Genomic DNA, 16321 nt, shown 5'->3' with positions numbered 1-16321 from the left:
GATGATCCCAAGTGTAATTTGTGAAATCTTATGCTTATTTTGTGACCGGAATAATCACGGAACTGAACAATGAAGTGAATTATCTTGGATGCAAGTAGCAAATCATGATAATTGCTTAGTAACATAATCTTAATAACTTGTCTTTATATGTGTAAAAGCGAAAAACCTTTAGTTTAAACCTCTGCAAACAGATGCTAAAATGAATGCGATTCTTTGTAATAGTTTAGCAGTTCATATTCAATTTTTCCCACAAATGTTAATTCTCCTGTACTAATATTTTTCCTCACATGCTTATGATAGTTTCACTTGCAGAATTGAAATTAGATGGTGTTCCTAAACTGTCCAGATTACATGAATAAAGCATGAATACGACATGTGCCCGGACATTTCAATCTCTGGAAATGTCAGTGGCAGATGGTGGATGATGCATTCCATGTTTTGAGCTGTAAATGTCACGTTAAATAAGATGTAGGTTTTTGTGTTCACTCAAAGCTCTGATATTAACCTAAAGTCCATATGACAGAATCTCCCGTTTTTCTAATTATGACTTAGTTGGGTGGGAGAGAACCTGTGGTGAATATTTAATACATTTTTACATCCATGAAAGTGCAGTTTGTGAAGAAATCGGTGCCGAGTTCTAAAACAGAATCCCTCCGTCTCCATAATATGGAGATAATATTATGTTCAATATGTGACGTGCTGTTGAAAATACAGACAATTTACACACAACAGACATTTACACACAACAGACAATTTACACACAACAGACAATTTACACACAACAGACAATTTACACACAACAGACAATTTACACACAACAGACAATTTACACACAACAGACAATTTACACACAACAGACAATTTACACACAACAGACAATTTACACACAACAGACAATTTACACACAACAGACAATTTACACACAACAGACATTTACACACAACAGACAATTTACACACAACAGACAATTTACACACAACAGACAATTTACACACAACAGACAATTTACACACAACAGACATTTACACACAACAGACAATTTACACACAACAGACAATTTACACACAAGACACAATTTTCTGACTAAACGATCATTCAACAAAATCAAATTGTTATCAGGTAATATGTATTATCAGGTAATATGTATTATCAGGTAATATGTATTACCAAACCAGAACTGTATGGGTTTTGTTTATATTATGGTTGCTAGGTTACAGTTGTGGAATTACCTCTACTTATGCCATAGATGCTGCCCATGTCCAACCAGGAAGTACAATTACAAAAGTTGTCACTGTGGGCAAAATGTTTAGTCAAATCTTAAATATAATCATTGGTGAAATGTGTAGTTTAAACCTGTCATATGCACTCCACAGTGAAACTAACCACATGTAATAGCAACGATCCATAACTGCCCCAGGAATGTGTTGTGCAAAATATAGTTTGGATTCTATTTTCTGAAATCTTTGCGTGCTGCTCCCCATTCTCGCTCCGTGCTGCGTGGACAGTGTGGTCTTCTCATTCACCTTAATAAGTATTAAAGTCCACTACATTCCCATGTTTGTCCCTTCTTCTCTGGGTCATGGGTCAAATGTCAAAGAACATATCGAATCCTTCTGAGTAGGGCACAGCCTGTCCCTGTCAAAACTGTAAGCAGTGTGTGAGTTTCTGTCTGGACTATTTGAGCGGATCACAATGTTCCCTCTGGTCAAACATGGATCCAGCGTCCTCAGTTTGTGTGGAGTGGTCCGTTTAGTCGCCCTCTCCGCGCTCTGGTGCACTTTAAAACCTTAGCTCTCGCTCTCGCTCGCTGATCACACCTCAGACGGACTTGCATTTACTTTTGAGGCTGTGGTGTAGGATCAGTGACGGGAATAATACTTCAAAAGTGCATTTAGTTACGGAATACTTAAAGTTCTGTACGTGTCCTGATTTTTAAATTGCGTGAAAGAACAGAACCAGCTCATGTTAAACCCTTTGCCATCTTAGCATCCTAATAATAATAAAGCTAACATTTTGCACGCTAACTGCTCACTTCCTGCACATGGCGGTCTCATTTTAACCCTAAGAGCTGCTTTTACATTACTGTGTATCTATACTGGGGCAAAATATGTTTTACTTTATGACAGGAACGAAATTGGTAACAGCCCCTTAAATACCTGCATTAAAATGTATTTTGTCATGTATTCCATTACACGGTCCAATTGGAGAACTGAACTTAAACTAAAACTAGTATAAATATTGAGAAAATATCAACGCATATAAAGGACCAAATGTGACCTTTTAAAGAAAAAAAAAAGTGATTTAACCTTTATTTACCCAGGAGAGTTCCATTGAGATTATAACCTCTTTTGTAAGGGTGTCCTGGCCAGAGGCAGCAAAGTTTACACCATACAAATGAACATAAAAATAACACAGGTTTATGAGAAACAAGTGCACATTATTGAGGACGTGTTTTCAGCCTGTAAAAATCCTGGTTTTAAAGAAATGTAAGGACCTTTCCTGAATTATTTTAGACTTGGAAGATTTCAAGCTTATTTCCTGAGCTGTTCTTTTCTCAAAGTAACCTACAGTAATCAAATTCGCATTTTGAATGTTCTTTTGATTACTTTTCAGTGTAGTCAGTAGTTTAGTCTTTGCTAACATGTCACAAACATGCAAATAATCTATCGCTGGTATATCTCTGTTTTGCTAGAAGAAGTTTACTTGAATTGGTTCATGCAAAATAATAGCTTTGTCCAGATCTAATAAATGAGTAGATAATCAGTATAGTTTTACAAAGTAATCTGACCAACACTATATAAATACTGAACACTAATGTGCATATCTCATTTTTATTGTGAACTAATCAAACGGAAAGCTTTGAAATGACAAGACAATATAGTTATGTATTATGCTGAGTGTTTGCCATTTCTTTGTACTGCGTTAGAGAAAACAAACAATACTATCTGAGTCTCTGGCTCTTTTCATTTTGGTGTGGCTTTGAAATCATATTTTTTTTCCACTGAATTTAAATGCAGTTTTAATTAAAGTGTATCTCGAGAGGCCGGCCTCTCCAGAGCTCTTCACCAGCCGAGAGGTCGAGGTGGATCACTCCATTATCCAGTAATATTATCCTGAACAATAACACACAAATAAGCATCACTGCAAAAGAATGAGTAAATACAAGAATAGATTGTCATTTATAAACTTCTATTTCATTGTGTGCTTGTAGGCAATGTGATTGAGACTCAATAGTAGAGACTAAATAGTCTTAGTCTAACAAGTTAAACATCTGTGTATACCTATTAATATTGAGAGAAAGGGTTAGGGTTATCAGCTAATTGCTTAATTACCTGTGGTAAGGAAATAAATTCATCTTTATTCAATTGCATGTGTTTTTATTGCTCAGAAATTCTTTGAAAGAACAGTTATTCTCATTGAGTGGGCTCGCCTCTCCACAGATCTGTAACTTGACCTAGTGGAGTTGTCTCCATGGAGATACCGAGTTTGATGATAAACTGTGGAAAATTCTAGGCAAGGAGACAACATCTCCTCGGAGAAGCAGGCAGCGCACCTTTTACCTTCTGAGCTTATACATCGTACCTCATTTACAGTCGCAAGAAGTTTGAAAAAGAACAAAAAAACAACAAGTTAAACATTTAGTGATTATTAGTGATTTGTTAGTGATTTACCCATGTAACTATACCCGTATATCTGCATCAAAGACCAATGTTAATGCTCCAGTGTTTTTGATGCAAGTTTATAACTCAGCTTTTCTCTCTGCCACAGTGGAGCTTTGCATTCAGCAGACAATTATATCATCTTATTTATAGAACTAAATAAGGATGCTGCTTAGAAAAATTGGCTCTTCCTAGATCGGGGAAATATTCTCTAAATTGAGGATGCATTTTTCTCTCTCCATTCAACACGGCACAACGCTGCTGCATTTGAAACTTGTCTATTCAGATTAATGGTTTGAAATATTGCTTTCCATTTGGCTGTTCATAGTCTGTAATGAGGTGTGTTCACGTGACATCACAACAAGGCAGATGAGAACTATTGTATTCTATTTTAAAATGGAGATGTTAAGAGTTTCATCTTGGTTTATGGTTAATATCTCTGTGGTTACTAAGTCTAAAACTAAATCTAATGAAACTAAAACTGGCGCAATGTTTTTTCTTTTCGGCACCAATGCACTTTAAACACTTACGGCAATATTAGACATAGATAGAACATAGAACTTTAAAAAGCCAGACGCGTAATTTAGGGATTTAATTTGTGGACCAATTTGTAGGAAACATTTTAGAGTTTAGATATTAACTTAAAATATGTTACGGTAATACATTATAACAACTACATGCATGAACATAAGCTTACCGGTAATTCATAATGTCCAAATAGATAAATAGAAGTGATTCAGGCTTAGTAACTACTTAATTTAGTTTTTCAGGCCAATACCAAAGTGGATTCTACAGTTACTCCATTTATATTGAAGATATAACGTAAATTGTCGTAACAAAGTAATGAATTGTGGAGTTTCCAAAGGTTTGCCAAAGCATCCTGAATTAGCCTTTTACACTCCGTTAAGCACTGCCAACGGTGCCGCGCGCTGCTTCAAAAGTCATTTACAAGTTCTGTTAATAGTTGTTTGATTCAACATTTTACCCAGGTTCTTAAGTTCAGATCGATACCGGTAAATCAAAGTGTCTGCAGTGGAGCCACGGCGATGACGGGGCCGTTTTCGAGACTCGTTTAAAATTTGTTTTGTTTATTTAGAAGTTTTTGGTCCCAAGAGTACTTTGGTGCTGATTCTAAATGCCACAAGTCCTTCAAGTCTAGAGGCGGTTTAATTCCATTGAATAAATCAAACCGCTCTGAGACTTTCAGTTGTTAGTTCACATTTCCCCCTCCTCCTGTTCTGGATTGACCTTTGTGAATAATGCAATTGTTGTTTATGTATCCGTTTCGTTGACAGTACACATAAGAGATATTTGTATTATTACTACCAGTGATCATTTGTTTATGCAGATCAGCTTCTCTTCTCTAACTGAATAATGACAGTAACAAAGGTCAGTACAAAAAGATGCATTCAAAAAAGTTAGCCGATCTGTTAAAATTGCATTACATCTTACAAAATGTAATAAAAATAAATTATGTTGTTATAGCACATAGAGCCCAGATGAAAATAGAAATTCACTTCCAGGAGTATTAATATTTGAGAAACACTAAAATAAGATATAGCTATAGCATGTTTGTAGAGTTAGTTATTATTTTATTATTTTCTATTTTTTATTTTATTTTATTTATTTATTTGTTTGACAGGAACAATGCAATCATACATAGTTTCAAAACAAAGCTCATAGCCAAAGTACAGGGTTTGCTGGTTTTATGCAAAAGAAGGCAGAATATTTAGTTTGCAGAATCTTATATCGAAATAATTGCAATGTTTGTGATTTGACGATTGCAGAAGTCAAATTGTTAATTGTGACGCATCTTGTGGCTCTATATAGTAGTCACTTTTTGCATATTTAACCCCCTCTTCTCCCCCAGGATGCAGTAGTGGGACAGAAACTGGCTCCGTCACAGTTCAGCTACAGCCACGTGCAGTGCATCCTTTACGCTCTGGGAGTGGGCATGTCCACCAAGGACCCGGACGCGCTCAGGTGGGAATTTGCACCTATTTATCTGTAAAGACGTGCCCTCGGGCTCCGCAAAGGCAAACGGTGTGAAATTGAACTGTAAGTGATGATAATAGCGGTAGTTTTGCCTTGACCTGCGCAGAGGGGAATAAAGCAGTGGGGGACAATCCAAGCTCATACACGCAAAGATCTGTGCAGCCATCTGTGCATCCGCTATTTTTATTAGGCTTCATCTGGTTGGCCGTTCCATCAAAGCTTGACTTTTACACAGTTCATTGGAGATGACATGTCTGTGTTTCTGTGCAGGTATTTGTATGAGAACCATGCAGAGTTTAGCTGCCTCCCAACGTTCGGAGTTATTGTTTCCCAAGACTCCCTGGGGGGAGGCTTGGGCTCAGTGCCTGGACTCAACATTGACCTGACACAGGTAAAAGACTTGTTTTAGCTGTTGTCCCAAATGCTAAATGGAAATGGTCTAATCTGTTTTGTTTTCTCTTTCTGCATTATGAGGACAGGCTATTTTTCCTTTGCTTTAATTTTGAATTTTAATGACTAGGCTTTGACAGTATATTAGGGCAAATATCTGTATTGGTAATATAAGGGATTTTTTTTCTACCCCTGATAGAAAAAAAAATAATATGTAATATGATACTTGTGAAAATTATAAAGTTGTTTTATTTAATTGGCCAAAGTAACAACGTTTATAGTCCGAAATGCAAAAGTAGCTCCAGTAGTCAGAACAAGGTTTACGAAGTAAAGAGGACAGGGGGAAAAATCAAAAGCAACAACAAAACATGGAAAAACATTACATCACACTAATAAATGGATTAAGAATAAAAAGAATAACTAAAGTCAAAATATAACAAATTACTAATGGTCATTACTTTTATTTCTTCCATAACAAATGTGTTTTTTTGGGCAGATGTTGCACGGGGAGCAGTACTTGGAGCTGTTCAAACCGCTGCCCACATCAGGTATTCACCTCTTTAACGCTCAACAATTCATTTGTTGTTAATAACAGTTAATGTTCAATAGACACCAAAGGATGAGTTCGAGAATACCCACATGACCCACATTAAAGGCTTTTGTCAGAGTAGAGGTAGATGATAAGATCATATTCTCATGTACTATGTAGTCTAATAAGAAAACTTGCAAAAAGGTAATTTTTTCACACTTTTGTGTTTAATTTTTAATGTTTGTCCATTCACCTTTTGTGCTTGAACAACAACCAAGACATTTACAGGCGCCTTTCAGCCCATTTCTAATGGGCTGAAAGGTTCAAACCTTTACAATTATCAAAAGAAAAGGAGGATGGGGTTTGCCTTGTCTGAAAAATGACTTTATTTCAGGTAAATCAGAGTGTTGCTGTCCGGGTGTGATCCGGAGTATGAAGCTCAATGGAAAAATATTGAGTAATGTTCCTGTGCAGGCCTTACTGGCAGAAGTGGAGAAACCTCTTTGTAGAATCTATGCTCATGATCTGGAAAGACCTAATCAAAACATATAACCTAAACAAAGATGTTAAAGTCTTAAACTGGCTTATGATCAAGGTTTTGCACCTAACGGCACAGATTTAAGATTTTAAGTCTGGATGACAAAAGGTAGACAAGTTTTTCACCAGATTGAAAGCGGAAATCACATGAAAAGCTTTGATATGTTGAAAGAATCCTTTGGCTTGGAAAAACAGGACTTTTATAGGTATTTACAAATAAGGAGTTATTATAACCAAGAAATTAAACTAAGCAATGACTACAGTAATCCTTTGGTTGAAATATTTATTAAATCTTAGAAATCTGAGCTTTCAGGGGGAATAATATCAAAAATCTATAAATGTATTGATGATTCAGGCCGCCACTTTACTAATTATATACAAAATGGGAAAGAGAGGGTCATTTTAATTGGACTGACAAAGAATGGGAAAATATGTACATCTCAGTGGAGAACCACAAAATTACACGTTTGAAGGGAATTCTGTTGGAAAAGTGTGACACGTTTTTTTTCATAACACCATAACAACTGTTGGAGAAACTGTGGCACCAGGAGGCAAACCACTATCTTGTGTTTTGGGACTGTCCTGCTGTTAAAAAATACTGGACTGAAATGAACAATGCACCGCAGACTGTTTTTGACACTGCTATCCCACTCAATTTTAGAACTATGGCCTCAAAACTCCTGCCATGGACACAATAAATGGATACCTTTGGAGGGTACTTTTGGCAGCATGAAAAAAAGGTTATAACAAAGAAAACAAAAACCTCACCAATGATCAAGGACTGGACTGACATAATAACAGACAGACAAATGGAAAAATTACATTCAGACTTAATTTTGTAAAGTGGAACCCTTATTGTAATATAAATGTGCTGTCATTTGTTTCTGTTGATGTTTAGTTGAAGTGCACTTGTGTTCTTATTTTGTTTTTATCTCTCTGGTCGTGTTGTGTTGTGTTCTATGTTGTATGTTTTTTTGTTTTAAAAAGGTAAAAAAAAAGAAAAAAATACAACTAGCTAAATGTTTATAATTTAAATGAGAAAAAAATATCTCGTTTTGCAGGTACTTTGACTATTCACACAACCATAGCTGACGTGTTGGACAAAGGATCTGGTGCTGTGATCCTATTGGACGGTGAGTTTTCAATCCTGTTTCCTACAAAGTTACATAACACACCTTTTTAATATTGAAGTAGGGGACAGAGGTAGAATTGTCTTTTAATCTATATTTTTAATCAGGTTTAATCAGCCTAAAAGTAGGCCTTTTTATCCATAGTTTAAAAAAATGGTGGCGTTATTCAACCGCACTGGCTCGATTGTTATCATAGGAAATACTTCACACCTCAAGATTACCATGACAAATGTGTGGACCTAATACATAACTATTTCCATATAATATTTTATAATTACATTTCTGGCTGCAATTTTGTGATTCATCCTCTTAAAGCCATTTTATGTTCCATTGACGTTCATTGGAAAAAAATTGACAAGCCATATTCCTCATGTCTGAGAGCTCCATGGGACCTCCCGCTGCCAGAGCTCCTGAAATGTGTTCTAAAGGGACCTAAAATGGCTTCAAAGGGAAGAATGTGATTTGTTGCGTATTTTTTAGTATAATAAATATTAATAGCACAATTTTGTGACAGTCGTGGGCCAGTAATAACTGTACAAACTAAAATCACTTTGCATCCTGTATATGGGAAATGGAGCGTCCTTTTGTTTTTTGGCCTTTTACTTTTTTTTTTACACGTGGGTGTTTTGAAAGTTAAAACAATGAAAATGAACGCACTTTTGTACTCATGCTGAGGATTAGTGACCCAGATCTTTTCTCTTGCTCGAAATGTTTAAGTTGGACCCGTGTCGAAAAAATAGCTTAAGGAAAATAAAAGGCAAAACATTTTTTAAGGAGGGCCTGATTTTTAACCTGAAATGTCAACAGTTTTGAATGTCCTCAAGCATAAGGATCTGTAAAGGCCTGTATATTTCTCTCCTCTGCAGTGAGTGCGTACAATGGCGATGAGCTCATTTGCTTCAACCAGTTTTCCCTCTTTGTGGTCGGAGCTGGAGGCTTTGGAGGCAAGAGGAGCTCGGACAAAGTCAAAGTAAGTCTGGTCTTTGCAAACATAGAGAGTGCAAGATTAATCGCAACTGAATTGAAATTGCGATTTAAATGAGCAATTAATAAAAGTTATCATATATAAAGTGGGTTGATTTGTGTATAAAGTAAACAATGCACCCTTATTCTGGGCGGCTCTATTTACTTGTTTGACGGTGTAATGCAAACTTTATGCAAAATCATACAACCGGAATGATGATGGCTGCTCCTGTGGAAACTTCCTGAATAAGACCAATCGAACCTGCTGCCTGGAGTACCAATGCACACAATCAAATTGAAAACTGCAATTTGAATTATCAAATCATAGTGGCTGCCATGGTTTAGATAATAGACCGTTTATTTGATTAACCTTTATTTAACCAGGTAAGAGCTCATTGAGAGTGAGACGTTGTTTTCGAGGGTGACCTGGGGGAGTCATTTCTCACTAGAACATTACGAGTTTTGACTTCAGAGCGTTCCAGCTGAATTAACTAATAGGTAAACAATCAATGTAAACGTCAAACATGTCTTTTTCACACATGTTGGAGCGTTTTGTGGAGTGGTTTCAGTGTGCACTAGATTTAGTTATTTACGGTACTTCACTTTCGGGTTGGTCCTATTCCCCCTAAACGCCACACCACGATCCACGTGAGCGGCATCAGCTGACCAAAGAACTGTCTATGTCAGCGGGCTTCGAGTCCATTTATACAAATATACAAGATTCAACTGTTAAAAAAATAAATAATACAATTCCAAGTGCTTTTGCTCTCACGTCGGACTGTGTGGTGAAAGCAGGTGGTCCCAAGGTCGTCCGCTTTCACATCACACTCGGCCCGCTCTGGAGTGCGACATGAGCCCCCGCCCAGACCCCCTCCCAGACCCCTGCCCAGACCCCCGCTTTAAGCTGTGTCTGAGCCGCCGTTTAATCTGCTCCAGACTGTTGCTGTAGTGTTCACGCTGGTCCAAGTTCACTGCTCTCAGATCAAAAGCTCTTTTACGTCGACTTAACTTGTGGCAGTGTGAAACCGGCCCAACACATTAAGCAGAATATGGTTGAATTGAACCTGTAGTACATCACCTGTAGTTTACACCACTCAAATCGATGATTGTATGTGAAGTGGGATTAGTTTATCATTTCATATTTCAGTCTTTTCTCAAATCAATGCTCCTAAATGTGTTCTATAAACTGCGCCGTGAACTGAATGGTGATTTTATTCAAACAAATCTGCAAAATTTATAGTTTTTGCTAAATCCTCGAGGCCTTTTCTGTATGCACCAGCGTTTACTGAACGTGTTTATTTACTCCCTCCTCCAGCCCCTCGTGCCGCCACCTAAACGTGCACCAGATGCCGTGATGATCGACTCCACCACCAGAGACCAAGTGAGTGTCTGTGTGGGTTTGGCTGCAGAAAAACACATTGATAATATGTAGGTGGATGCGCTGGACACGGCGGTTTCGCTCTGAATGCTTATGGCAAACGCATGAATACACATCGCAGATAAAATATTTAGCAGTATGTCTCATTTGGAAAGCTGGATCTATGACACGGCAATAATCTCTCGCAGCAAGTTTAAGTGACTTCAAAGGCATTATGACTTTGGCTGTCTCCTGTGCCACCTTCATAAGTATTTAATATGCCCCCACGTTTGCCTTGAGTTTATTTTCTGTTTCTATTTCAAAGCCCGCTAAAAGGAAATGCTGACCTCATGTGAATGTATTTTGTCATCTTTATTTTCCATCAGTATAAGTTGTAAGTTGAAAGTATATAGTAGTATTTCCCCTACTTCTCCCGAGTACTGTATTCTGAATACTTTGAGTTGCATTATATTTAAGTGTAAATTAGAAACGCATATTTATTACTACCTGTAATTGGTACATGTATCTAGTACTTCTCTACACTGTCTATCATTAAGGCTTTTAAATAATAATTTGTGATTTTTCTATAAAAGCTGATTGATTAAAAAAGCCTGTATGCAAATCAAAATGCAAAAAAGTCATTTTTGGGTTGTAAAATATATTTTTTGGGACGTTTGCCGTAAGTTGACCCGTTAGAGGTCAACGTGATTCAGACCTTTTTCAGGCTTAATAGTCATTATGTCCCAGGGCAAGACACAATCCCCCGTTGAAGCACAAAGATGTGGCATGAAGGGCATTAATGGGAATAATCATGACTATTTTAATAATTGTCAATCATTATCTGTACTATACACACTCTAAAACACAGAAAATGACCAAAAATAATGATGTAATAAATAAATAATGTTTTATTTAAATCAATTTTTATTCGTATAAAAGTCTTCCGTTAACATATGATTGACTTTAATCTTGTTAAAAATGAATTTATAAATCTAGAAATAATCGCTTCACTAGTTGACTGACCTCAAAAAATAATTGCTGACTTTTTTAACTTCTAAAATATTCGTTAAAATCCTAAACGTAAATGCTTTGTGAACACTGGGCACGTTTACATGATCTATCACAATATTGTTGGTGTGTGTTCACATACACATAATGACCTGTGTCAGTTTATGAATGCAATTTTAGAGCAACAGTAACATTTTCAATCATTTGTCACATTACATTCGTTCTCTGTTGTGTTTTCCTCATACACGAATAATAACAGCATAATGTGATGTGGGACTTTCACATGACATTTCAATAACCTGCCAACTCCAAACATTTTTGACAAGTCCACGTAGCCACTGTCAAGACAAGAGTGAAACGATACATAAAGATGACACTCCCGGGACAAGCATAAACAAAACATTGCATTGTAAAGAGTCTTTTAAGAGACATCCGAGACATAATCCCGTTCTGCCTATATAATATTTTAATGTTTCGCCGGTCAGTTTCATGAATAATCTAATGTTTTTCTCTCTCTGTGAACTCAGGCAGCCTTGTACCGTCTAAGTGGCGACTGGAACCCTCTTCACATCGACCCGAGTTTTGCGGCGATGGGAGGTGAGTCGCTCCACCAGAAACTGCGTCCAAAAACGTCTTCTTCTGTGGGAATGTTGGGTCCAACGCTCTTATCTCATTTATACTTCATCGCGCGGCGTTTAAACATGCTCTTTGGTCAGGTTTCAAGCAGCCGATCCTCCACGGTCTGTGCTCCTTCGGGTTTGCGGCCAGACACGCCCTCAAGCAGTACGCGAACAACGACGCCGCCAGGTTTAAGGCCATCAAGGTGCGTGCATTCATCCAAGCTCGTCTTTTCACTAATCCTGAGGTAAATAGTCGCTCCAGACACTTTGGCTTGAATAACATGCTTAGGTGAGTCACCGGCACATTGAAATACTTTGCACAAAAGGGAAAATGACTGTGACGCAAGCGTTAATTCAGCTGAGGATTCCACATTCCTTCTGCAGTGTTTATTTGCGTTCAAAGCATGGTGTGAAAGTTGTTTGTACATGAGTCGTTTCAGGTCAAATAGTTACCAAAGTGAGCGAGCTTCGAAGAGTAAAATGCAGGACTTTATAATATCAGATGTATGTTGTTTTTTGTTCTTTTTGAATAATATATTAGTGGCTTTCTGATCTGATGTAATGCTCCGCAAGAGACAGCAGGGCTCAGATTAAGGATTTTCACTTGTATAGCGGCGCTGCTAAACAATCCGTTAATTTTTCCAAGTTTGTATAGCAATTTGATAATTGCATAGTAAAACACGAAAGTGACAAACAATCAATATGTTCCATTGATATAACACGATTATTTATTTAAAATGTATTTGTAAACATTCTATTAATAAAAACTCTTTAACTAATTAACTTTTAAACACTTTTTAAACATTTAAACAGAAAACTTGCAAATAAAATTAGTTGTTGAACAAATTAATCAACACAAAGTCAGATTGGCTCAATCAATCAATCAATCAGATGACTATTTGCAGGAGTCTCATTTACATATTAATTGTCATTACGCTCACAAAAAATATGTATTAAGCTTCTGATGGAAAAATAAAGGTTGCTGTGGCGTCCATCATGGTGTATTTTATGTGTTATTCAAATTGTACCGATCTATTTGAAGTTCTATTCCATTTTTCGTTTTGCTATTTGATGACGGTCCCTAAGTACTCTCGTCTCGGCTCCGGCTGCACATTTGATGACGGTCCCTAAGCACTCGTCTCGGCTCCGGCTGCACATTTGATGACGGTCCCTAAGCACTCGTCTCGGCTCCGGCTGCACATTTGATGACGGTCCCTAAGCACTCGTCTCGGCTCCGGCTGCACATTTGATGACGGTCCCTAAGCACTCGTCTCGGCTCCGGCTGCACATTTGATGACGGTCCCTAAGCACTCGTCTCGGCTCCGGCTCCGGCTGCACATTTGGACCCGTGTAATTCGCTGCGCCCAAAATACGCATCTGATTGTTAAAAACGAGGTTCTTGTCACTTGGCAGTATAAATATGAATATTTTGGCTGCGTATGATCTGCAAAGACTTTTGCGTTTAGGAGCTATTGACCTCGGAAGTCTGAATCTGACGCAAACTTTAGCGCACGTGGCTCCTCCCACTTTCAGACTCGCGATCTGAGGCAGCAGCGGGACTCGTCATGTCAACACAGTCTACATTGATATTATTGACGATCGATTGACGAGTGATCAGTACTTTTAGGCGCTTTGGTTATACAATTGAACACGCATTTTTGTATCGCAAAAGCTGCGATACAAAAACACTTTTTTATGACGAATGCATCGCATTTGAGAGAAATTGCGTCGCATTTTGCGATGCGATACCACTTATTCTGAACCCTGGACAGTGTTTCATTTTGATCACATGGTATTTTTAGTAAGAAATGTCCAAAAGAAAAGTCCACAAGTGTTGAAATCGTGTCTTGACCCTTGAACAATCTGGAATACGCTGAGACGCAATGACATGTTCCGGAATGGGAGTGTTTTTTTTGGTTCAGTGCTTGACCAATCATTTGATGTGATAAAAAAGTACTTTCAGTCTTGTATCAGATGTTACTATTTGGCGATACTCGCAGCCTAAAGTATCCGTGTCAGTGTCAGAACGGAAAAAGCAGGATTAGTTCATCGCTGGTCATGATCTGCATTCACTTTAGAGCCAGAGCAGCTTGTGATGTTTTCTGAAACCTGCAACTCATTTCACGTTCAAAAGAAAAAAACTGATTGAGGCTTAACAACTCAAATAAACTTGATGGCGCCGTTTTAACCATTATTATAACAACACAATATTTAAGGAAGTTTAAGGAACGCCAATAATTGCTGCTAACTAGTTTAGTATTTATGAAGCAATTCATATTAAGCAAACAATTATTAGTGCTTTTTAAGGTAATAGTTAAAGTACTGTGGCATCTATTGCATATAATACAAATGAGCTGTAATTATAGGTCGAGCGAGTTAATGGATAAATAATAGTAAATTAAAGGAAAAAACACACTAAATAACCACGTATTATGCCTTTTACTACTATAAATTAACTCTTAAACACACTACTGAACCATCTATATTCTGGACAACCTAAAATAGTGACTTTACAAAAGCGGCCCTGCACATAAAGGACGACTGCCTTATTATTTGTCTTGTTTTGTTGTTCAGGTGCGTTTCCTGAAGCCAGTGCTGCCCGGACAGTCCCTGCAGACAGAAATGTGGAAGGAGGGCAACAGAATCCACCTCCAGTGCAAAGTCAGTGTCTAAGAATCCGACTCCCCATTTATAAGTCCAGTTTCTGTCGTTTTAAACCACTTGAGTTATTCTTTAGGTGAAAGAGACCGACGCTGTTGTTCTGTCTGGGGCCTATGTGGATTTACTCCCTGCATTAGACCAAGCGCCGGAAAAACTCCCCGAAGTAAGTCCCATTTAACTATTTCCATTTCCATTTCCAAGTCTTCATCAGGACTAAACTCAATAACCAGGTGTCAACTCATCCTCTGTTTGGTTTTAGTTGATGAAATGTCTGATTAAATCAACAAACATATTTAGTGAACCAAAAATATATACCATATTTTCTGGACTATAAGTCGCACCTTTTTTCAGTTTTGGCCGGGTGCGACTTAAATGTGATATTGTTATTTTCACTCTGGCAACCGCATTTCATCTGTTGATTATTTTGACAACCACAAGAGGGCGCTCTAGGCTCTAAGCGACGCAGAAGAAGAATCTGTACTTTGTGTTGAGTTTGTGGAGTTGTTTAGAAGTGACACAGAGGAAGAAGAATTCAATGGATTTAGTGATTTGGGGTAAAACTGATGCTTTGGTAAACTTGTTAGCATGTTCTTTATGCTATAGTTATCTGAATAACTGTTAATATGTTACGTTAACATACCAGACACTTACCACAGTTCTGTCTGTGCGTCATGTAGCTGAAGGTGTTAGCGTTAGCATACGTACACCTATTCATCATGTTCTCTCATCTGTTGTTATTTTAAATTACATTTCAAGATGAAACGTCTGTTCTTGGTCTTGGATTTTATCAAATACTTTTCTCCAAAAAATGCGACTTATACTCCAGTGCGACTTATATATGTTTTTGTCTTCTCTATTATGCATTTTTTGGCTTTTGTGGCTGATGTAAACATGAAGGTAAAAAGGTCTCAAGATAACATTACATTGACAAAAGGTGTGACAAGCTATTTCAGCAAAAAGAAACGCAGATTCAAACTGTGATGTTTTTATTTGGTTGCAGACGGGGGGGCTGCAGAGCGAGCTGGTGTTTGCAGAGATCGGCAAACGAATCAAAGACACGGGCGCAGAGCTGGTCAAAATGGTCAACGCGGTGTTTGGATGGGAGATCACCAAGGCCGGGCAGAGCGCTGCGCAGTGGAGTAAGTTCAGTGATCATACAGTTGTCTGAAAGGGGACATATCGTGTAAAATGAGGCTCAAATGCTCCGAATCTTTTAGTTTTCACCTACTTCCAATCCCCGCCCACTCCTCTGTACAATTATTCACAAAATGCAGGCTCCAGAGAACACGTAAGGTTCAAAATGTCACATAGCAACTATTCAACTATAAAAACATTAGGCTTGTTACAGTGAAACGCCACAAGGACGAGACTTTCTACATTCAAGTGGTCAAAATCTGCAGAAACTATGAGCGAACAATAAAACCCAAGAAGGTCCTCAAATCAACAAAAATATGGACTCCGCCCTCCCTCGC

General features: G+C 37.8%; 1 protein-coding gene across 1 annotated transcript in view; it reads left to right on the top strand.

Moving 5' to 3' along the window:
* hsd17b4 (hydroxysteroid (17-beta) dehydrogenase 4) overlaps positions 1-16321 on the top strand; it is a 39043-nt gene that overhangs the window by 14157 nt on the left and 8565 nt on the right. Inside the window, exons 13-23 of the mRNA XM_072432704.1 lie at positions 5530-5642; positions 5925-6045; positions 6541-6592; positions 8172-8243; positions 9107-9210; positions 10519-10584; positions 12096-12165; positions 12285-12391; positions 14763-14849; positions 14926-15012; positions 15850-15988. Coding sequence (XP_072288805.1) covers positions 5530-5642; positions 5925-6045; positions 6541-6592; positions 8172-8243; positions 9107-9210; positions 10519-10584; positions 12096-12165; positions 12285-12391; positions 14763-14849; positions 14926-15012; positions 15850-15988 — 1018 coding nt within the window. The remainder of the gene's footprint in view (positions 1-5529; positions 5643-5924; positions 6046-6540; positions 6593-8171; positions 8244-9106; positions 9211-10518; positions 10585-12095; positions 12166-12284; positions 12392-14762; positions 14850-14925; positions 15013-15849; positions 15989-16321) is intronic.

This window comes from Eucyclogobius newberryi, unplaced genomic scaffold (assembly GCF_026437365.1).
Source record: "Eucyclogobius newberryi isolate DKJ021-1_F unplaced genomic scaffold, fEucNew1.0.hap1 SCAF_6, whole genome shotgun sequence".
Taxonomy (NCBI): domain Eukaryota; kingdom Metazoa; phylum Chordata; class Actinopteri; order Gobiiformes; family Gobiidae; genus Eucyclogobius; species Eucyclogobius newberryi.
This window is presented reverse-complemented; position numbering and strand designations above follow the sequence as displayed.